Source organism: Amphiura filiformis, chromosome 16 (genome assembly GCF_039555335.1).
Source record: "Amphiura filiformis chromosome 16, Afil_fr2py, whole genome shotgun sequence".
Taxonomy (NCBI): Eukaryota; Metazoa; Echinodermata; class Ophiuroidea; order Amphilepidida; family Amphiuridae; genus Amphiura; species Amphiura filiformis.
Window position 1 is genome coordinate 22,559,405 of NC_092643.1, and position 24,316 is coordinate 22,583,720.

The 24,316-nt window shown below is 36.9% G+C and overlaps 2 protein-coding genes across 2 annotated transcripts in view; one reads left to right on the plus strand and one right to left on the minus strand.

Moving 5' to 3' along the window:
• Nucleotides 1-485: 485 nt before the first annotated feature.
• On the minus strand, nucleotides 486-9,127 carry LOC140135736 (uncharacterized). The gene is made up of 3 exons (XM_072157337.1): nucleotides 8,955-9,127; nucleotides 5,692-5,836; nucleotides 486-3,217 (listed from the first exon to the last, which is right to left on the minus strand). Exons 1-3 carry the CDS (start codon nucleotides 9,066-9,068, stop codon nucleotides 3,000-3,002), a joined length of 477 nt encoding a protein of 158 aa, XP_072013438.1. The 5' UTR covers nucleotides 9,069-9,127; the 3' UTR covers nucleotides 486-2,999.
• Nucleotides 9,128-9,377: 250 nt separating this feature from the next.
• Nucleotides 9,378-24,316, plus strand: part of LOC140172494 (kinesin-like protein KIF15) — a 43,762-nt gene continuing 28,823 nt past the window's right edge. Inside the window, exons 1-13 of the mRNA XM_072195640.1 lie at nucleotides 9,378-9,532; nucleotides 11,985-12,169; nucleotides 13,045-13,121; nucleotides 13,633-13,670; nucleotides 14,193-14,353; nucleotides 14,937-15,059; nucleotides 16,032-16,133; nucleotides 16,504-16,737; nucleotides 17,493-17,551; nucleotides 18,211-18,274; nucleotides 18,886-19,000; nucleotides 20,169-20,287; nucleotides 23,983-24,147. Of these exons, the coding sequence (XP_072051741.1) occupies nucleotides 9,520-9,532; nucleotides 11,985-12,169; nucleotides 13,045-13,121; nucleotides 13,633-13,670; nucleotides 14,193-14,353; nucleotides 14,937-15,059; nucleotides 16,032-16,133; nucleotides 16,504-16,737; nucleotides 17,493-17,551; nucleotides 18,211-18,274; nucleotides 18,886-19,000; nucleotides 20,169-20,287; nucleotides 23,983-24,147 (1,455 nt within the window). The 5' untranslated portion in view covers nucleotides 9,378-9,519. The remainder of the gene's footprint in view (nucleotides 9,533-11,984; nucleotides 12,170-13,044; nucleotides 13,122-13,632; nucleotides 13,671-14,192; nucleotides 14,354-14,936; nucleotides 15,060-16,031; nucleotides 16,134-16,503; nucleotides 16,738-17,492; nucleotides 17,552-18,210; nucleotides 18,275-18,885; nucleotides 19,001-20,168; nucleotides 20,288-23,982; nucleotides 24,148-24,316) is intronic.

Sequence of the window (24,316 nt, forward strand, 5' to 3'; positions counted from 1 at the left end):
ATAAAAATATTGCGTAAATCTGCACTACAAAAAAGCCTGAATTCAGGCAAAAGCCTGAAAACTTACATCCCTGTTCTTTTTTTTGGCAACCTTTATTTTAAATTACATTGTAAAGGCCCATTCAGTGATTTGCTCATCCGGATATCATAAGAATCTAAAAAATTCTGATTTTGGTACCTTTGTCATTGTCAAAGATGTGCTAACATAGCCTGCTAGTGGTTCCGCCGAAAGCCGTGTATTTAAGACAGGCCCGTACGCAGGATTTTTTTAGGGGGGGTGCTGATTTTGAAAAAGTGGACTTTATTTCCAAGGGGGGGGGGCGATTTTGTGAAAAGTGGACTTTCTTCTCCAAATTTGGACCTTTTTGAAAAAAAAAAGCGTAAAAAACCTGATTTTTTTTTGCTGGCGCTTACCGCAAATTCGGAAATTTTGGGACTTTTTATATACTTTTGCAAATTTGGCGAGGTGCGGTCGCACCCCCGCACCCCCTGCGTATGGGCCTGATTTAAGACAAACTAGGGCATTTGCATGAAATCTGTAATTTATATACTGACACTGTATATAAATTAGCTACATGTATTTTGAATGAGGCCTCAACTTTAACAATAGGCCTACTGCTGTTTTCATAATTTTCTGCCAAATTTGTTTATTTCAAAAGTACCTAATAACAATTTTAATGACTTATCCTTCACTTTTAGGCAATTTATAAACAATTTTGATTTTTTTTGCACTTTAGCTGGGATCACTGAAAGCTGAGACAAGAATACCAAAAGAGATCGTAAGCATAGCCTGAGCCCATTCATCGCTGTGTGCAATGTCCGGTTAGGCATAAAAAAGTGATATTTTTGGACAAAAACTACAAATTAATGCAAAAACTTAGGTAAATTCAAAGTTGCCCATTTCCTTAATGCATTGCAATGGTTAAAAATCATGATGTCTCAATAATAATGTAGTTTGAAGCACAAGTTTGTTACATTTTTGTCAAATTTCGATATTACAGTCATTTTTCTACATTTTAGCTACAAATTGTGTATAACATCAAAATATGATAAACTTGTGCTTAATGATATGAAATATGAATGTATCGATAACACAGATCAGACCTCAAATTTTGTAAAAATCTTTACTACAGATATTTTGTCTCTAGCCCACGCTATTAAGCAGACGTGAGTTGGCACGGTTCAGTTATTCACAATAGATTTCGCCGGTGCTTCCGATCTCTTTTGGTATTCTTGTCTCAAACTGAAAGGGCCTTTAACCACTTCCAATTTTTGCCTGAGTGAATCAGATAGTGTCATATGAAGTACAATGTACTTAACAGTACTCCTATTTCAAATACATGTATGGCACATGGGCACCACATGAAAATTACCACATGCATACAGTAATACGGTCTGAATAAAAAAAAATTAAAATATGTACCAACAATGGAATAGAAATCATTGAACTTACATCAGCAGACACTTTATTGTATTACTTTAGCATTTACGTTTCAATAATGTATTGTAAACTACAAACCATGCATGCCACATGGAAATGGAAGTATTTATTTCCCAGAACAGAATTCAGACAACTTGAGTTCCTTTCTTTTATATACCATATTACCATTGTCAGGAGTGCAATACTTCAATGTCCAACTTCAATTGTAAAAACCAACAGGAAGTTTGTCACTTTACATGTTGAGGGGGTACTGCAAGAAGGTCCCATCTGTAATTGCTGCAAGGTGTCATATTTTTTTGAAGTACCCAATAAAGAATTTTACATAGGGCAGCTAATGCAGATAAGGCCTTCTGGCTCTAAATCCCCAATTTGATTTTAGGGAAAAGCTAATGCTGGTTTCATACTTTCTTGCTGCTTTGAAGATGATTTTGCTTCACTGTGCAGTCGCACCAGAAACGCTAGCGCAAGGCTCCCGCTGGACGCGAATTCTTGCGTCCAGACGCATTTTTGTATTACTGGACGCAATGTTCAACAAATTTCATCAACCCGTTATGTCCAGTCGGACGCAAGTTGATTCAGCCCAAAAATGAGTGATTATAAGCTTACCAACTTCGTCATCAAAAAAAAATCGCGAAAATTATGTTGACTGATTACTCCTAATTCTCCTAATAAAGCTTAATTAATATTCATAACCAATGAACCAATCAGTAAACGAGTTATTGACCTTTCACATTTAACCACTCCCATTTTGCAACACTTCCGGGTCACAGTCAATGTCTGAATGAAAATTGGAAAATTCTTACGGCAGCGAGACGTGATAAGCTTTCAAACACGAGAGCGAAAATACAACTTTTTAAACTATCGTACATTGTCAGCAAGTTTGTATTCACGTAATTTGTTATTGACAATAATATTTACATAAATCTTTAAAATCTCATCAGGAATCTGAAAGGAAATAGTCAAATATTTGCATCAAACTGCGATGCAATACCGGCAATCGGGCTTTGTAAAATTGTATTCCCTGTTGTCCAACACATTAACATACATGTACGGACGCACAAAAATTTTGTGGGACGCACATTTCCGACCAGGTTTTAAAATTGTGCGTCCGATCGGATGCATAGTTTTTGAAGGCTAGCGGGAGCCTTGCGCTAGTGGTGACCAGCGGCAAGCCGATATATTGATCACTCCACCGCTTTGCCCTACACTAGTAATATCTACATGTAGAATCTAAACCAGCTTTTTTTTCTTCTCCCATGTCAGAGGCTTCAATATTTTTGTTTGGGGGGGGGACTAAAAGGAAAGTGAAAATGATAACTGGTAAGTGGTTTATCTCAGCCAAATTGGGTGCTTCCATCCTTAGAATCAATAAAAGTGTCAACATATTAGGTCGGATCTTGGGTGTTTTTCCCATTGACTTGACACTGGGCTACTAGAACGCCGCCTACCACCATCTTGATGGAGTGCTTGCCGTGCCTTTGGTAGAAGAGGCATGATATTCTCCTTAAGGTAACAGATTGTCCATATAAGGAGACATATTGTCCTACCATCATGTTTCATCATGTTTCTTCCTCTTCATCCTCTCCAAAAGACAACAAACTGGAGTTCTTAACCTTCTTTCCCGAGTGTTTCTTTTTCTCTTTATCCGAGTCCTTTTTCTTTTTCTTTTTACTTGAGGTAACATTGTGATCTGATGCTTGCTCGCTTGATGATCTTTTGGCTGGTTTCTTGAACACGATCCTACCATCTGCTGGGGGCGAGTCTTCCTCCTCCTCATCTGTTTGATGGAAAAAGAAAAATACACAGCAACTAGGTATAAATCAAACTGAAAAGGAAATGGGAGCATTTACGATTCATCCAGTGACGTGACGTGATTGGTGTGATCATTTATTTATATTTTTAACAAAACATTATTATAATGTTCAATTCTAGACCTAAATAATACCAAAAGCTGTCACACTAATACACTGTATATTGTGTACACATACATTTTGTAGCAATTTTTAACATAGAATTTTGTTTCTATATCAAATTTTTCACCTTTTTCTGCTTTTTTGTGGTAATTTTAATTCTATAGACTGTATATTCATGTGCAAATTGAGGGCGCTATATACATATATTTTAAATTTAAATTAGCCAAATAATTTGAGTTATACCTTACATTTCATGATTTTTTTGTTGAAAATCCCCTTGTCATTTGTTAGTCTGTTTGCTGATGTTCTAATATCATTTTACAAGTGTCCCCCCTTGTAAAGATGCAAACAAGATTTTAGATAAATAGCGCCATCATTGTTCAACTTTTCTTAAAAATGACTTTTGTTTTACATGCCATCAAACAACCGCGGTGAGGTGATATGTATGTTAGGCCCCCTTTTCAGTATCTATCACCAAAACTCCAAAGACCCTTTTTTTCCCAAACCCATGTTCTTATTGCCCACAGCGCAGACCCTTTTATTTCTCCTTGCAACTGTCACCCAAAGACCACTTATTTTTTTCAAATTGAATGGCAACTTCCATTCTGCACCTGCTTTTAATTTCTTACCGGGTTTTTAAATGACAAAGCCATTTGAAGCTATTTATAGTAATTTCAATAATATAGGCTTCTCTGTGGCCTGATTTTGACTCTCTATGCACCCAAATACCATAGTTATGTTCTATATTACCAAATGAACCCATAAAAAAACCCCATTTGTATCTCTCACTGAATGCCCCTTACCAAAGTCTCAATACACCTGTATCAACCTGGTGGTGTATCAACTTTATATTGAGGTGCCACCACTCCTGGGGCATACACTACATGTTTTTCATTGATTATTTACGTAAACGATGAAAGAAACTGGCTTTCACATTTCCAATCACTTACAGCCCCTCCTTTCTGTTTGAACACTACTGTGAACCCCTAAAAAACCAACTTCCATATGTTCAAATAGACCTTTTCAAACTACCCTTCACTTTATCATTTCATATGACCTTGTTAAACTACAATAATGTAAGCTTGTACACTAAAAATGAGCTTGTGTACAAATTATTGAGGGTTCATGGGCTATTCCAGAAATGAATGACACCCCTAAAGAAGACACATAAGTTTGTACCATACATTTTTGGGAATTCCCAGACCAAAATTTTATCCAAAAAAATGGGAATTCCCATTTTGACAATAAAATGATTAAAAAATTTGGAATTCCCAGTGTCCCAAAAGAAGACAGGCAAATTTTTGCCCAAATTTTTGGGAATTCCCAAGCCTAAAATAAAAAGGTGTCTTTTTCTTGGGAATTTCCAATGTCGTCTTTAGGGTTGGGAAAATAACGACCATTTTGGGGGGGGGGGGGGGGTTCCCAGAGCAAAAAATGGTGAAAAGTTTTGGGAATCCCATGTCTTCTTTAGAGGGGGTGGGTACCTTCAATTTCTGGAATGCAAGAAGGCCCTGTCTGCAACAGCTGTCGGTGTTATGTGTGTCAAAAGTCTAAAGGGAAGCTATTGCAGATAGGAACTTCTTCCACTGAACACCTGATCCTGTAACAGTGCATTGTGGGACACATTGAAAATGGTCTTCGGTGACGATAAAAGAAAATCTTGTTCTACTGGCTAAAGCGACCCCAATATTTGCATTTGTGGTTTTTTTTTGTAAAAGCTTTTTACTTTTGCAAGTGAGGCAAAGTGAGTACCCCCCAAAAGTAATTTTCTTCAGATATTTCAAATGGCTATTTTTTATGGGTCATTTGAAAAAAAAAATCCTGCTCGACCCACCGCCCACCTGTACAACATGATTTTCTTTTTCTGTCTCCTTATAATTTAAGCCATGATTTTTCCGTGTTACAAATTGGATGATTTCCCTTTACTGTAGTATGGCCAGAGTCTTGCATTGAAGGCCTAGAATTAATGCTAGAATGGATTGTTTAATGGTTGGTTACTGCTAAATAAGGCCAAACAAAAAAAGGTTTGTCTCAAACAAAGCTCAAATTTGTTTTTTTTTTAAATAAAAAAATTTACTGCATTTCTTTTTTTTCAAATCTCACGATTTTACAAATGCGCGCGCAAAGCTTGAGACAAACCTTTTTTTTGTTTGGCCTAATCACTTTTCTTTGTTTTATTTTGCAATCAACACAAAAGGTAGACATTTTGCAGTTTTTCACAATATTTCGTGGCATTTTCAAATTTCTGTGAGCAAACCATGAATTTCGAGAAAGAAGGTTAATTTCTGTTTTTCCGTATTATGGAGAAATCATGGCTTTCCTATAACCTCAAAAATACCTTGTTTGCTGTGGCTCTTGTTTTCTGTAAGTAGTGTATCTGCTTCTTCTTGAGTCAAGTCACCATCTTTTAGGACTACAACAACTGGTTTCTCATCATCCTCTTCTGGTTTATCCTGTAGCTCATCTAAATTCGGAGTCTCTCTCTGAAAAGTTTGAGAAATTCAAAATGAAAAGATAAGATAAATGAAAACAAAAATTTAAAATGTAATTTCAATGTCATCAGGGGTCATCTTGAGTTAAGTCGCCATCTTTTAGGACTACAATAATAATAGGTTTCTTGTCTTCCTCTTTTGGTTAAAATTCCATCATTTTGGTCAGGCAGTTTGCTTCTAATCTAGGACAGTCAATGTTTTGGACTAGGTGCTAGATAAATTCCAAGAATAATGCTTGAATACACTGTGTAAGTTCTGTGAACCAGGATCACTCTATGTGTGCTGTGAACTCAAAACAAGCCCAGACTAAGGTGGTACCGTATAGGAGGTATAAATTTCCAAAAATCGCTTGGCCCCTTGGGCTACCCAAAATTCTTTGCCCACCTTGGACCTGTAGCTTTAATAAATGGTCTAGATACATGTTGCGAGCGCAGCGAGCAAGAAAATTTGCATATTTAAGCGTTTCCGTAGGCGCAGCCTTATTAGAGCGTTTTTAATATTAAAAGGCGCCCCATGAATATGTGCCAAAAATCGCTTGCCCCCCATCTCTCGGCTTGCCAAAATTACTTCCCCCTTCGCTCGCCAAAAATTTCTTGCCCCCCACCAATTGTACCCTCCCCAGGGCTCATAATTATTGCACAGCCTAATATGCTCTAATAATGTATCATCATCATATAAAATAAAGGGTTCACAAAAAATAACTCCCCCCCTAATATTACAAAACATTTTTTTGCATAACTTGACATACATTTTGTGGATTTGAAAAATTTAAAAACCTATGAATAAAGGAATTGTTTTTCTACCCTCCCAACTTTCTTTCGTCTGAAAATCATTTTGTTTTGGCCAAAAATAATCATGTTTTCTAAAAATGATGCTTTCAGAAAAAGTTGCACTTTTCAACATCTTCATTTATGTCAAAATTAGCTTCAACAAATCATTATTTTGCACTACATGTACGTGATGGTTGCATGGGTGACTAAGAGTTCAGAGACAAAAAGTGAAGGAAAAAACAACAGCAATTAAATCAATCGTAACATTGATACCGAGAAAGTTTTGTACATGTGAAAAGCGCAACTTTTTTTAAAGCATCATTTTTGAAAAATGTGATTATTTTGACCAAAACAAAAATATTTTGAGAAGGGATTTAACTTTGGTAGGGTAGCAAAAAGATGCCTCTAATCACAGGTTTTTAAATTTTTCAAATCAACAAAATGAATGTTAAGTTATGCAAAGAAATGTTTTGTAACTCCTAAATTGATTTTACCATTTTTGAAAAACCCTGTACATGTCAATTACATGTACATGTAATCATTGTTTGACCTATGATGTCACATGTTTACATTCAGACCGTTGTTTCAAGCCAGGCAAAATAACACAGGAATGTCTATGGCAGACCATTTAAATCTTTTCAAAACTCAACTTTTAAAAACCTTTGAAATTTTGTGCAATATTATGTGTATAGCTTGATGCATTTGTAAACAAGTTTGATAACATTTTTAGTATTATTTGCTTTGAAACCAAAGTTAATGAATAAAAATCAACTTCTTCCATGTAAACTATAGTGTTTTTTGCCTGGCAGTTTTGATCTCAGACCAACAGAGGGCGTATAAAATGTAAACACATGTCAACTCATCTATAACTGCAAGATGATTGCATGGGTGACTGGGTAATCGTATCTAGGCCTATGTACATAGAAATTAAAGAAAACAAAAACACCATTAAATAAATCAGAACATTGATATCGAGAATGTTTTTGAACACCCCTGGCCAAATTTGTGCCTATTTTTGCATTTTTCTCAAAAATTATAGCGCATTGGTGACAAGTAAGATATGTAGGCCTATATTATAGGGGCAAGGACAACAACTACTGCACTGGAAATTTTTATTTCAGCACAGACAACAGTTGTGGAGTTACTGTCAAAAATGAGGGAAAACCAATATTTGATCAATAAATCAATACATTTGTAACTACTAGAGTCACTGAAATTCCAGTGTAGTAACTGGATTCCTTGCCCCTATAATATACATAACTTTTGTTACTCAGTGTTTTATTAGTTTTTGAGAAAAATGCAAAAATAGTCACAAATTTATCAAAGGGTGTACATACATGTAGTACCACCAAAATGTATACGGTAGTGCCGTACTATTACGCTGACTTTCGTATTCGGCGAGGAGGACAATTTCGACCTCCTCGTTTGTTTACAAACAGAGAGGAAGACAAAAGGTCTGTCAAAACTGTTCCGCTTGTCCAAATACTCAAGTATCAAAAGGATGGTCCACACAATAGAGTGATTCACGCAACATGAATAGGGGATTAAAAAACTGTGAAGTAGGACCATGTGCTTCTTTTGTCCAATTTGCCATCAAGATTTCGAATGGAAACAGTTCAGACCCAGAACACGATCATGTCAGAAATTAATATTTTGTTCTGGGTCTGATTATTCGGACTACAAAATGTACAAAAAATGTATAGGATGTGGAAAAGTGCAACTTTTTCTGAAAGCATCATTTTTGGAAAATGTGATTATTTTTGGCCAAAACAAAAAGATTTTTTAAGGAAAAAACTTGGGAGGGATTCCTTTATTCACACTTCACAGGTTTTTAGATTTTTCAAATCAACGAAATGCATGTCAAGTTATTAGGGGGGAGTTATTTTTTGTGAACCCTTTATTTCATGTTATTTCATGCCGGGGGTACTCAGTACAAATGACCATACGGGGCGTGCAAAACATGGGTAGCATTTTCAGCCTTCTGGTATATCAATGACCCTTTTTCAAAGCCTATTTTGGTCTAATTATGAATGGGTCCTTTTTTCAAAATTTTCTCAATTTTTTCGGAAAACAGCCCAATTTTTCCTTAATCTAGCCAAAATTTCCAAAATTTTCCCAAAATTTTGGGAAAATTTGTAAAAACTAAGACAATTTTGGGTAAATTCTGCCGAAAATTTTGACTTTTGGTATATCAATGGGTCCAAATTTCTTGAAAAATTGGTGTATTTATGGGTCTACTTCCAAAATCTCAGCGCAGCGGCACGTCCCTACCAAAACCAAACTTGAGTACCCCCCGGGATTTCATGAGACATTTTCATAATAAAAAAATAAAAGCTTACTTTTGTGTCGACAGTTGGCCCTTCTTTGTATCCTACTTGCTCCTTAAATTTCTTCAGAAAGCTAGGTTCTGCTGGTTTGATATAATCTAATGATCTTCCTCGACTTCCTGCCATGATTATTTAAACTTTAATAGTTTTCAATAAAATTTTGACTTGTCAAATGAGGCTACCAAGTACATGAAGTAAGTCATTTCATGATGACCTCTGTAGTGCAAAACAATCTTGACCTTTCAACTATGACCCACCTAATTTTGTATTTTTCATCAAGTTTTTAGCGTACATAAATATTTTTCTACTAAATATGGAAAAATATTTTTTAAATAATAATTTTATCAATGTCAGTATGAAAAAAATATGTTTTTTGTGTGAAAATTGATCAGTTATCCAAAAACTTTTGATCAATTATCGCCAAATCTCACAAAATCCCGCGCTTAATGGACACTCTTCATCCGCCAATTTCAAAAGCAAAACAACGATTTGGGAAAGCTACAACCTCCCTATTATGGTTATAATTTAGTTTAGAAGGAAAATCAACATATGTAGAAATAAAGATTAATCCGGAATTATGCCTTCTACAGGTGAGTTAAGTCAGCTAGATTCAGAAATTGAAAAGATTAAAGAAAATCAATCATTACATAAATATTATCATTCATATGTATACAGGTCGGTCGTGCCATTCACATCACTGACACTGTCATTGCATCAGTCATTGTCAGTGCATACACTGTCATACAAATACACTGTACATGTGTATCATACAATGTATACAATACAGATCACTGCCATCATGCCTGGTTGCATTTGACAGAGGGTAGGGCTTCGATTAATGAGGGAAATTATGGGGAAAAAACCTGTTAAAACAACCATTTTGAAAAGAAATGAAAACGCCTTCTGCTCGGAAGTTTTTGTCTCAAAAAACAATAAAAAAATTATCGGAAAAGGTCAAAAGCAAGAAACAATCATTCATCTACCTTCATAAAATCAGCATCACTTCCGTCACATAAAAAGATGACCAGATCAGTGGAAAGTGGTAAAGAATTTGTGAAATGAAGTAAATTTGTAAATAAAAATACCGTACATCACGTTTTTCGAGAAATTCACCATCTTGAATAAATGCAGAATTGCATCACACAGTATGATCACACAGTAAAAACCTGACAAACGCGCTTGGAAATGCTTGATACGCGTACGTAAGCATAAATCGTCGTCAAAACAAGCGTACATCAAGCGTCCGTGCTAGGTCGCTAGATCAAATCTGGCCCAGGGGCGTTTATTCTTCTGTTAATCACCCCCAAAGGGGAGGGAATAATTTTACCCCTTTGGGGAAAAATTTTGCATTTTGAAAAAGAAAAAAAATAGAGGGAAAAAAACAGAAGAAAGTCAACAGGTTTCAAGGAAGATTAAAAAGAAAATGAACTAATTTGGGGGAAAATGTATTAAACTGGAACATGTATTATTATGTTTTATGGCTATTGAAATAGATGGGAAGAATTATAATGGGTACATAGCATTAGCATACATGTAGTGGTCCCTTGGCTTTTAACACCGCTGATGGAAGCGCAAATAAACTTATTCTGTCGCCAAAAGGTGCTGGATTGACTATACTTCAAGATTTTTTTCCAACTCCATCCTCCCAAAAAAGAAATCTACGCCACTGAATCCTTGATTATCCTTCTCTAGGCCTAGATGCAATAATTCAGTGGAAAGCTCCAAACTCTACTACAGAAGAATTTTAATTCTACGGCTTTTATATAAATCAGGGGCATGTGAGTCACCACATCAAAGAGCTGAAAAAGCTAAAAACACATTTGGGAAGATCCTGTACTTTTGTACAGAGCAAGTGTACTGGTACAAAAAAAGATGAAAATCAAAACAAAAAAGCTGAACTCTCACACCCCTGTAAATAATAAATCACAGCTAGTTCTGAAAATAATAAAGAGCCTAGAGGTGTTTGCCAGCCTGTCTTCCCTTTGGAGCATTAGTCCTTAGACATGTTAGATGCAATGGTTCAGTGTCCAGACTGTTATCTAGGAAAGAATTTGCTGTTTTTAGGGAAGACAGAATAGAACAACTCACAACTTAGCCTAACAATTGTATAAAGAAGTTTCTGGGTCTGACAACACACCTATATTCAGGCAGGGAAGGGAGAGAACAAGAAAATAAGGAAAAGTACATGTAGATACATTACCAACCAGCCTTAAATTTTCCCTTTTTGGTCCATTTTTGGGGATCTCAGTTGGGGAAGAATCTGGGGACGTATATGACACAGCGCGGTAGGGTGAGGGAATAATTTCAATTTTCTGGAAGAATAGACACCCCTGAATTCTGGCCGGATGCACTTTTTTTTCTTCAACATTTATGTGCACTGGCCTACTCTGAGGAAAGATTACAATTTGTTCATATTGCTCATATAGTTACCAAATTAATTGTGATAGGAAAATAATGAGTCAAAGTTACTTTTTACCAAATATGGCAGTTCTGCGATCACCTTTAGGCAACTTTTCAGACATTTGAAACTGATTTAGCAAAATATGAAAATATCAGGTTTCGTGGTAAAAAATATGCTGTAATTAAAAAAAAATGTAATTAATTTCATCCACATATTTGGTGGAAAACATATTGAGCTATAAAAATAAGGATAGTAAAATCCCGGGAGTAAGATGTGACATAATTGAGTAAGCCAGGGATTTTCGGGTGGGCTCGTGGGTACGCACCCAAGATTAGGCCTACATTACCCGGGCAGGAAATACCCTGCCCGGGTGCCCAAAATTCCAAAAAAAAAAAAGGATCATTCATGGTTGACCTAAAAAAAATTTTTTTTAAAAATTACATGATTATTTGTGTTTTTAATATGAAAATTAAAAACACAAAACATCATGCAATTTTTTTCTCTTTTTTTTTTAGGTCAACCATGAATGATCCTAGCATTTAGGTCTAGATTCAGGGATACTACAAAAAAATTACCCGAAAATCACACCCCTAGTCCCACCTCAAAAAACATGACCTGTCGGCCTTTCTCTCATATTCTAGAACAACACAGCGTTGGCGACAGTGGTGATGCCATCAAGGTCTATCTCCGGATACGTCCGCCAGCAGAGGGTGATTTGGATCACAATGGTCAGATCCTCGATGTTAAACCACCAAACGCAGTTTTACTCAAGTCGACAAAAAAAGTATACACATTTGACCATGTCGCGGACACGCAGACAACACAAGTAAGATAGATTAGATTCTCTCAAAATTTTTTTAGACAAGGAGTTTGCACATCCAGGCCTTCATTTTTGAAAATTGCAGGAGCTCTGTGTTAATCACTTTCCTGAGTTTACTAAGTGCTCAACAAGGAGCTCAATCTTTTAATATCTGTATTAAAACATAGGGATTCAAGTAGTGAGGAGCTCAGTAAATCATACTCCTGAAATGTTGTTTAGGAGAGCTGTAGGAGCTCTGGTGCAATTGAGCTCCTCAAAAATGAAGGTCTGCACATGAAGGCCCTATCTGCAATAGAGCTCTACCCCAGGGACTGTCTTTTGGAATTTGCAGGAGAGCATTAAATAGCTCTTCTGGAATCTTTGAAGAGAGCAGTTTAGAGCACTTACAAAAGAATGTAAGGAGAGAATGGTCAACTAAGGAGAGCTAAAAATCACTCTCCTATATCAGATTTAAGGAGAGCAGTAGAGAGTGATTGCTCTTGCTTTACTCAAAAGGCAGTCCCAGCTACCATATCCTGTATTGTTTGTACACTACTGAAGATACGACACATTGCTCAGCGATAACAGATGGGACCTTCTCGCTTTCTTGCATCATGAGTTGTATAATTTACGCCTCCTTTGTTATGATACATTCTGACATGTCCAACCAATAACGTCCTCAGATTTGGTATGGTTATGAATAAGTTTTTGTAAAATCGCATGCAAGCCCATCCCAGGCATAAACCCAGTAACCTACCCCTTATTAGAACTTTTAAAAGTAGCTACATGTATGGTACACTACTTTATGATGAAAGTTTTGACAATTAAAAGGCTGAATTAGTCATTGCCACGTGAATAATTTATTTGTTTATTTTTTTTTCATGATTTGTTTGTTCCTGTAGGAAGCGGTTTTTGCAGCTGTGGGTAAGCCCACAATCGAAAGTTGTGTTGCTGGGTACAACAGTACCATATTTGCCTAGTAAGTATGTAATCAACCCTAAGTCCATCCCTGTGGTAGCACAATTTTTCTGCTTCAAATCCAATATGTCAGTGAGTAGTACTATGTAATAAGTTTGATGTATACTCCAATTTGCGAGAAGCTGTGATTTCAAGAAAATGGGGGGGGGGGAAATATATATGAAAAATTGAAAATATTAATTTGCAGCTTTGCGCCAAGGCATTCATGTGTACTTCATCAAAATATCGCCCTGTGCTTTCTTATAGAAACTTTGCTGGCCTACCCCCCCAAAGTTGAACCAAATCCAACTCTCCGCGAAGCTCAAATTTCTTTGCGGCCTGCGAAATCGCGGTTGCGAAGTGGAGTATACATCGGACTATACACAGGGTACTTATTGTACACTGTTCCCTCAGTTGCGTGCTGCGCAGGTATAGGCGTTGCAGGGCCTGCTTTGTTTAGAAAGTGATCTGCTGCACTAATACTATCATTCTAGTTAAATGTTCAAAATCAATATTTTTCTTCCAATTTTCAGTGGCCAAACCGGCTCCGGAAAAACGTTCACCATGTTGGGTAAGTAACTGACAAATTTATACTTACGGACCAAAAACCCCACACCACAATAAAAAAAAACCCAGAAATTGTGAGCAGTTTTGAAATTAATTTTCCCTGCACATCCAAGATGGCTGCCATGGGCTTGTGACCGGGTCACATTTAATATTGCGTTGTGTCTTAGCTAGCCACCTGTCTGCCCGTCATTTTAGACGGGGAGTTTGCTCCTGGGACCGGCAAAATTAATGCCTCTGACAGATTTTGCGAAAGGCTATTGGCCTTTTTAGAGGACCAGATTTGCAAAACAAGGCCAGAGCAATGCATATTTGAACTCTTTGAATCCCAGTGGGCTGTAGAATTCTGGTAAATGTTTTTTTATGACAGGTAATTTTATTCAAATGATGGGCAAACCACAATTTCTAGCGAAGGCCTTGCGTCATGGACACAAAGTTGGATTTGCGAAAGGAAGTGTTAAAAATTTCATCTTGGGCTCTATGTTTTATACTGTTATTTTATAGTGAGTATTGTAAATTTTGTTTTCAGGCCCATCAGAGGAAGGCAATAATTTTGAGCATGAGCTTCGTGGAGTCATCCCCAGGAGTTTTGAATACCTGTTCAATTTGGTCAACAGAGAGAGGGAGATGCAAGGAGATCGGTTTGAGTTTCTGTGCAGGGTTTCCTTTCTGGAAATCTATCATGAGCAGGTGTGTTATTGGTTTGTTTGTTATTACATCAGGAAACTTGGATACATTATGGGGAGGGAATGTGGAATTATGGGAGAGGGAGATGATATATTTGACTATACTGTAGTTCACATCAAGTTTGATAGTGATGTCAATGCTTTTTTGTGGTTGTGTTGCAAGCGTGCGGATAAACGTTCCTCGTACGTGTGCGTCTACACTGTGTACAATTAATTTGACCTGTGCAGTTCAATATTGCTCACAGCGAAATGCGAACCTACATCACTACCGAACTACCGAGACGAACCACAGTGTACATGTAGTATAAAAGTTCAAAGATATGAGTTTCTCTGTAAGTGTCATTCTTGGAAATCTACAATGAATAGGTGTATAAACAGGTTGATTGTTGTTACTTGCATAAAGACAATACATATGAAACTCTCCCTTCAGTGGAATGTAAATCATTACATACATTATGACTGATTGGCTGTAGAACTGAGCACATAACTACCAAGATACAGGGGTGTGAAATCTCTGTGGAAACCCACATTTTTAATATCCCAAATCCGTGTAAATAAAAGATTATATTAAAAAATTTCTCCTGCAGGTATATGATCTGTTGGATCAGGCATCTACAACAGGATTACAATTGAGGGAGAACATCAAGAAAGGAGTCTTTGTTGATGGGCTCATAGAAACTGTAGTGAATAACGCAGTAGAGGCATATGAGGTAAGTTGTAGAATTCTTAGAAACTTGGAACTGCTGCAATCTCTATGAAGAGTGGTGTAGATATTGATGAGATCCTGGATCTTGTTGTTTTGTCCAAACCATCCCACAATTTGTTTATTTATCAAAATTGTATCATATACAAACCCAACTATTTGGTGGGAGGGCAGGATCCCACCCTTTTGCAGGCCACCATTTAGCAGGCCCCTATTTAGTGGGATCGCACCATTTAGCAAGCCGTCATTTAGTGGATCCCACCATTTAGCGGGATCCCACCATTTTGGGGCTGAGTCATCCCACCATATAGCAGGATTACTTATACCCAACACAGGCTCCATCCACACTTTGACCAATAATAAAGGCTCTATAAAAGGAGCAGTGGACCAGAGTTGAGATTCATTCAGGGCCCCTGCTCTTATCACATCATCACATGCTTGCACAATAAGAACTCTATAGACCAGGTTGTTTGTTAGATTGTTTGCGAGACTCTTTATTATTATTACAGATTCAAGAAGTACATGCACTTCAGAGCAAAAGTTTGTATTTCAAGAGAAAATATTCCTGGCAATTGTGTTACAATTTTGGTTGATGGGATGATGAAATACAAAAACTCTTTAACAAAAGGAATTCCAAGCAAAGTAGTCAAAGTAAAATAAATTTGGGTCGAAGTGTGTATACGTAGTGCTTGAAATAAGGAGAGCCCTGCGGTTAGCCGGTCCAGCAGGGCCCATGAAATTTTGTCACCAAAGTCAGTGAGATGGACTCAATGCCAACCTCAACATCAATCCATGGCATTGTATGTTGCTGATTTGAGAGTCATTAGTGCAAAATGTGGTCCAGTGTAACATTACAATTAAATTTCAGGTCTTGTGAGCATTGATGAGAGCACTCAATTTCAAATCCAATGCATCCTTGGAAGATTTTGACTGTATGACAGTTAACTATGTTGTGTGGTCTTGTTTGATCTCTTCATAGGTGTTATCAGCTGGATGGGTAAACCGTCGTGTGGCAGCTACATCAATGAACCGTGAGAGCTCTAGAAGCCATGCTGTCTTCACTGTATCAATAGAGTCCAAGGTAGGTAGCGACTATAAAATGTCAACAAATTTTGTATTATTTTTAAGTGTCCAACAGAGGATTTGTATATCACAGCGCTTCCATTTCAAGGCTACGTATGCAACCTTAAATATGCAGTGACATCGCTACCAAACTCAAAAGTCGAAGCTACACTAGGTGTAGTTTAATATTGTATGAAAGAGTTCATTCAAAATATGAAAGAAAACACTAAGGGGGGTAACCATAACCCTATTGGTTTAGGATATAGACTACCTTAAAATTTACATTTGTCTGGTGGATAAAAGTGTCTGACAGATGTTGATTTTTACGTGTTTTGAAGCATTTTAAGTCAATGAAACATGTCTGTTGTGAACTTTTTTGTATATCCTAGGAAAAGAAAGCTGGGGTATCCAACATACGAGTTTCCCAACTGCACTTGGTTGATTTAGCCGGTAGTGAAAGACAGAAAGATACCAAGGCATCAGGTGCCAGGCTGAAGGAAGCTGGTAGTATCAACAGGAGTTTGTCTGCTCTCGGTAATGTCATCACAGCATTGGTGGATATTGAACATGGCAAGTCTAGATATGTGCCGTACAGAGATTCCAAGCTTAGCTTCTTGTTAAGGGTAAGTAAAAACATACATATAAGTTGGCAAATTATAGATTGGTGTAATGGTAAACTGCCCTCCCTCCCAATGTGGCTTGCATGCATATCAACCCAATGTATTGAGGGTTTAGTGCAAGGCATCAGATTTGTTTTTTTTTTTGGGGGGGGGGGGGGATTGTTTAAATCCTCCTTGGGGTTTTACCTCAAATGTGCCGCCAATGAATAGAGAATAGGTTATTCCAGTTGAAATCCATACACCCTGTGGAAGACATGACCTTAATCTAATACACAGGGAGCGTGAATTTCTCAAATGGAGTTACCTGAGTGGGTGATACATTTTGAAATCTACACCCCTGTGAAGCCCCTCATGGATAGGAAGAGGCTTTATTGGCTCCCTTATAGAGGCCCATGATGAGGTCCAATGACAAAGCATACAATGCAGAAATTGTCAAAGGTCTATAGGGCAGCTATTGCAGATAGTGCCTGGTATCAGGGCAGCACATGAGTCTCATCGGTTTGTTTTTCACCTATATGGCCAAATTACCTATAGTAATTTCTTTACTGTGATTGCTTCGGAATTGACATTTATTTTAGAATAAATAAATTTTGGATTCATACATGTATAGCGCATTTTTAAAGAGGATTCAAAGTGCTGTAATTTAGGAAATCATCAGAATTAGATCGCATCAAGTAGGCTGCTTGCAGCCGAAGCGCACACCTATCTACACTTAGAATTGTAACATCCACCAATTTTAATGTTCATTCTTGTTCCAGGATGCCCTTGGTGGCAACTCGAAGACCTTTATCATTGCAAACGTACATCCAGGTTCCAAGTGAGTATCATTACTGTCAAATCACACATTCTTAAAGGCAACTCTTGGGTAATAGCCCAAGTTTTTAACAAGTAAAATTGGACCAGATAGGACAAGACAAGAATTACTTTCTCTATGTACTGACAGTTTTAAAGCGCATGTTATTGATGGTGATGCATCAAAGCAAAATCAGTTGCAAATTTTTAAGTTTCTAGTATTTTATTTATTTTGCGGGGAATGGAATTATGAATTGATACCAAATAAAGTGCAAATCATTTGACGGTGTGACTGTGTTTGGTGAGCACCATCAAATATTCATCAAGGTTTTGTGAAAAAATTTATTTTGTGATGAGAGTTTTAGTGTTTCAAATTGCTTCTTGAAGAGATTTAATTGATCTTGTGTGAAGGACTGGCTACTCCCTGGAATAGGAACAACTTTTTTACACCCATTAGTCTGAAAAGGGTTAAAGTTTCACAAGTCTGGAAAGGGTTAAAGTTATAAGGCATTTTAGTGTTAGAGTTAGGGTTAAGACCATGTTTAGGGTAAGTACCTGGGTTTATAGTGACCCTTATTGGTTTTTTTACTAACGACACTTCAAGCTAATAAGCTGTAACCCCTGGACTCACCCATTGTACGTAAGAGTTTGCGACAAATTGTTTGTGTATTGCTTCTATTGCAGATGCTTCGGAGAAACTCTCTCTACATTGAATTTCGCCAGAAGAGCAAAGATGATTAAGAACAAGGTAATTTATAATGAATATAGGAGGTAAAAATTTGTATAGATTCACCGAGTAGCTGAAGTAGCATAAATAACCCATTTAGGAGCATTAATATTACACCAAATTCAATATTGCAGGAGTTTACATTTTGCGTATAACATAAATGTAGGAAAAGTACTTTAGCTCAAAAATTTGCTACATTTATATATCTATTTATAACATTTGGGTGAAGTCAGGCAAAGCCTAATAGTGCCCAGAAGTGTAAGGTATGCCAAGCAAATATATGACGGGACAGGAATATGGCAAGAGGTCCGATTTTAGAAGCAGGAGGAAAACCGGAGCACATGGAGAAAAACCTGCAAGGACAAGCATGGATCGGCAATCAAACTCACATGTGGCAATGCCGGGAATTGAACCCAGGCTGCAGTAGTGAGAAGCGAGTGAGAAGAGCACTAGACTAACCCATTCTCCTGAACAAAACAAATTCATACAAATTAGCGTAAATTTTGACCCTTGAAACAAAATTCTTAAAATTAAAGGGAAACAACTTGCAGAAATATTAAATGTAGATCAGCTGCAGTTGCATTGCATTCAAATAGCAAAATAATAATACCTATACCTTGTTTTTCCTACAGGCTGTTGTTAATGAAGACACACAGGGTAATGTTGCTCATCTGCAAGCCGAAATTAAAAGGCTCAAAGATCAACTAGTGGCCTACCAATCAGGCAGTATGCCTAGTGAAATCCAAGGTAACATACAAGATCCACTCTACTCATATCTACACCATATGCATCATAAAAAGGGATTCTGGTGCTTGAAGGGGCATACCAATCAGCCAATATACAGGTTGCCCAGGGACTGCCTTTTGAGGAGAGCGAGAGCGATAACTCTCTACTGCTCTCCTTAAATCTGATATAGGAGAGTGATTTTTAGCTCTCCATAGTTGACCATTCTCTCGTTACATTCTATTGTAAATGTTCTAAACAGCTCTCCTTGAAGGCTCTAGAAGAGCTATTTAATGCTTTCCTGCAAATTCCAAAAGACAGTCCCTTGTTGCCCCCAAAATCTCTACCATTCTAAAATGCTGTATCTTTTCCACATATGAATACGTCATTGCAAAGAGGAAACTTGTCAAATTAGTTTTAACTGGGGTCAGTTTTCTTGTCAAGTTTTGATACAAAATTTAAAGGAACATTTCATCGCATAATCAAGAAAACCATGCAAACAATTGCAAGTTTTCTGTTCTTAATTTTGCTGTTTGGAATGCAATGCTGCGTAAACTGGCAAGGCACCATTTCAATGCATCAAATATGGGTCATTAAAAGAAAAATACACTTCAAATACTGAATTGAATGGCATAATTTACTTTTGTAGATTTAGATCACCTTTTCTGAGCCTAAATGCTGAGCCTAAACTTAGGAGTGTACACAATAATCTGACATGATGGTAATTTAGTGATACCCTTCTTTTCAAAGGTATTAATTAGCAGAATTAAAAACAAAAATTGGTAAACCTTACATGCTTATATCGTAGACATGAATATCAGGAAATGTTGTTTCCTTTGTTTCAAAAGGACACCAAACTTTAATGAAATACCCAATATCTAAGTGATTTGGAAATGGACGGTGCTAATACTTTTCTATGAAGATGAAATTTGTATCATGTTTGGTATTTTCCTTCCAAATATGTATCTTGATTATGTATCTTGTGAAAGATATGATGCTCTAAAATGGTAAAGAGATTTTTGTGACACCTGTACCTGCGATCCCAGGCAATGTGCATAATATTTCCCTCAAGCACCACAGTCTAGTGCCGTGCGCCGATTGAGCAAACTGGATTCACCAGAGTAAATTTTACATGTACAACACTACAGGCCCTCCTAATTCTCTTCTCTTATTCCTCTTTCTTCATTATCAGGAGCAGCATCTACTTCCACAAGCTGTGTACCACAGAAAGCAAGTGAGGACGGAATCCTGTGGAAGCATCGTTTCTTAGATGCAATGTGTCTGAGGGAGAAGAGTGATAACGAGGTCAAGGTGAGCCACAACCATAGAGATTAAACACGAAGAGAACTGACTCAGAATGCCCATGTGTGTAACACTATGGTAAATCTACCATAGAGATTAAACCCAAAGAGTACCAACTCAGAATTTCCCCATGTGTAATGCTATGGCAAATTCGCCATATTGTTTTTTTGCCTGTCATGCAATGGAGACCAAAATGGTATGCCCTCCTGGCATTTATCGGCTAAGCCCAAAATCAAACAATGATTTGTGTTTTGTGTGGCCCATACACGATCAAAATATTGATATAAAATTGGACGGATTGAGTGTGATACCTGAATTTATCGGTCGAGCTAGAGTTTTCAAATATCATGCGAGACGAAGTCGAGCGTGATATTTGAAAACTCTAGCGAGACTGATAAATTCAGGTATCATCTAAATTATCCGTCAATTTTATCATTATTATGTCTTCAGAATCTTTTTTTGGTCAAAAACATGATTTTTAGTAAAAAAACATGATTTTTGTTCAAAAATGTGATTTTTGGCCAAAATGCGACTCTTGGTCAAAAATGATTCTTGACATGATTTTTAGTCAAAAATATGATTTTTGGTCAAAATGTGATATTTGGTGAAAAATGTGATTTTTGGACAAAATGTGATTTTTGGTCAAAAATGTGTTTTTTGGTCAAAAATAACATTTTTGGTAAAAAATGTGATTTTTGGTCAAAAATGTGATTTTTGGTCAAAAATGTGATTTTTGGTCATGGCTTGTCACATTTACAAAAAAAATCACACCAAAAGAGACTTTTTACATAAAGTATATGAACTATGCACTCTATGAAGAGGCTACAGATATGAAAAAACCCTGTAGCTCCAGGTGACCGATACACAAATTGATCAGACAGCCAGGTTATGTACAAAGTATAGGAGCCCAGATTCTGAAGACATAATAATGATCAATATTGGGGACCCTAGATGCAGGAGTGTATACGAAATCTACCATTGTGCATGTTCAATGGTAGATTTTGTATCCACTCTTGTATGTAGGGTCTTTGATATTGATCAATAAGATTGAACGTGTATGGGCCAGATAAGAAAACCCTAAAAGCCATATTTTGATTGACTTTATTTGTTGTCAGAAAAAGGGGGGCAAAAATGAATTATTTTGTGATATTTTCCAAAATTGTTGTTTTTATTACTAATCTGTATATTTTGATTCCAATTAAGTTGGATTTTTTTGTGTTAAAAAATGTTTACTTTTGTTAAAAATGTATACTTTTGTTACAGTGCTTGTACTAAATGCATTTCTGAGACTTCACAGCTGCCTTATAACTGAACGATAATCTCTGAAGATTTTAATTATCTTAGTCTGGTTGATTACACACACATAGTGGAAAGTCATGAAAAGCAGTGTCAGCATTGGGCTATTCCACTTGTTACGAGTCGTACTTGACTCGAGGCCAAAATCACCTTTTTCCTGAACTCACACGAATGCACAACACAAATACACTGTTTGTTTAAGCTAACAAAATCTAAGTCTTTAATTGAAAACAGAGTATGATTGGTACATATAATAACAATATCGCATATACAATAAAATCACACAATGACAGTTTTACTATATCAGTACTTAACCAGCTGTCTTCTTGTTGGTGATCCTAGAGTTCTTGCAGTGTTCTGGACGACTGATGTAATATATATCCTTATTCACTTGTCCTGCGAAAATCAGCGAAGTCCATAGTACACTTGCATTTATAAATCCTTGCGTATAAAATCCTCATACGAAAATGATGATGCTTCCTCCAATCTCCTTTAAGCTGCTATCTCCACAAATATATCTCCTTGCGATGCTTTCTCCACAAATATATCTCCTTGCGCTGCTTTCTCCAAAAATGGTGTTTCTTTCACCAATCACTCTTTTTCCAGGGAACAGGTTTCTTTAACACAGCTCCGCTGTTTTTTGACAGATGCGTGGCCTTCACAAACCCAGCAAACTCCAGCAATTTGACAGAAGAACTTTTAATCCTTTGATGAGGAAGAGCACTTTTGTGTGTGCTCGCTGTCTTCTTCGTTGCTGTATTAAAATTAGCTCAATTATGGGCTATATAAACTGGTTAAAATGTACTTCTTTTTTGAAGCACGAAGACCATCACACACATGTGGAGTTTCTCACTCTCCCATGGCATTCTGTAAAGTCCCAACAAAAACCTCCAGCTTTTTATATCAGTACTCATGCAAAAAACCCATCATCTATTAATAAACCATTACTTCAATCACATTTTCACAACATTGCTGTAATCTTGGGATTTCCCAAGATTAATTATACACATTCACCTTACACATTACATCACTTCCTGGGGGGTTTTCCTGATGGTGCAATAATGAACTGGGGATTTCCAAGTTCCAAACATAGCTCTGACTTTGTTTACAATAATTTTGGGGAATTCCAAAAATGACTTTGCGCACCATTATCTTGCACGTACAAGGGGTTTCCATCTCATGAAATACTTTCAGCTTGTAAACAAAGTTAAATGATTAAATTAATTTACTCAGGGCACATCACACACTTGAACTCCATACAACAACTAAATAACATATGTCCTTAATCTCCCGCACAAGGGATGTAGATTTCAAATGGGAGTTAACCCATTCAGGTAACGCCATTTTCCCCCATAGTTATGGTCATGTTTTCTATAGAGGTGTATGGATTTTAACTGGAATAGCTTAAATTTTCATTCTTGCTGTGTGTCCGCATTACAAAGCTGGTTGCTAAGCGCACGCCAGAAATTTGATGCAAATGGGATAACATGCCTGGATGGCACACATCGTCACCATCAGGTCAATAATTACATCTGTACAGACGGAATCGTGTGAAAATGTAAACGCACCATCAAGCACTGGATTACAAATAAACTGAATTAATAAAATTAACCTCTAGAGATATCTTCCCAACTTCCATCTAATCAAGAGTCATAATCCTATTGACCAGGATAATTGAAGCTTGCACTCTCCATTGTGTTTATAGAATTGTTAGCCACATACCACACACAGTTTAATTCATACAATACATACAAGAGCTTATGATTTGAAAAGATCGCCACTTGACGATAATTTTATTCATAACATGTTACAGCGTATTTCTGGTATCAATTCCTAGCTATAGGCCTAATGAAAAATGTATGTTGATGGTGTGCATTTTCCATTGATATGTCAATGTGTGATTATAATCTCAAATCATAGAAAATATCCTTTTATTTTTGGTCTATGTTAAAATCCATTGTTTGCCTTGCAGGTGAATATGTATGTTGAAAAATGGTAATTTCTTGTCAGGGGATTGAACTTCCAATCAGGGTATTGAAAGCAAAAACTGACAAACAATCAAATTTTCTTGAGTTCAAATGTTAAACACAATAATGAGCATGTACAGATCGTAAAAATTAGCAATTTCAGAGATATGTGGAAACGCTTAATTCGTAGTGGCATTGAAGCGTACCTTTTAGTCGTACACGGGCCTGGGCAATAGCCTGGGTCCCTTGGCCTATTTCGAACAAAATCGCCATGCGTGGCTGTTAAAGAACTAGTGGATTCGGTCTACTATCACAGCAGTTTTTGACACAAAGATACAGGGATGATGACACTGTGTGGCAGACTGCTAGAAGAGAAATTAATATTTGACCTATGTCCTTTTTTGCATTTCCTAACATCTTTTGATATTTCCTTTGTTTCAGCTTATGAAGGAAAAGTGTGCAGAGCTGCAAGATCTGGCACAGAAGAGGGATAAGATGGTACAATCCATGAAGATGGTTGTTAGATTCAGAGACAATACCATATCACGCTTTGAGAGTGCTAAGAAGGGCGAACAACCAGTAGAAGATGCCAAGGATAAGACAATAGTAAGATCCTGTGATTTTATCTACCATTTATATCATTGGCACTTCTAACCAGGTTTACCCAACACTTTCAGTTACATGCAAGTTTGCAAGTCTCGGAAGACCTCAAGACCAATTCATAACCTCATTAATAAGCGTGATGTGTTCAATCCAATGGCAGATAATCCGCGGA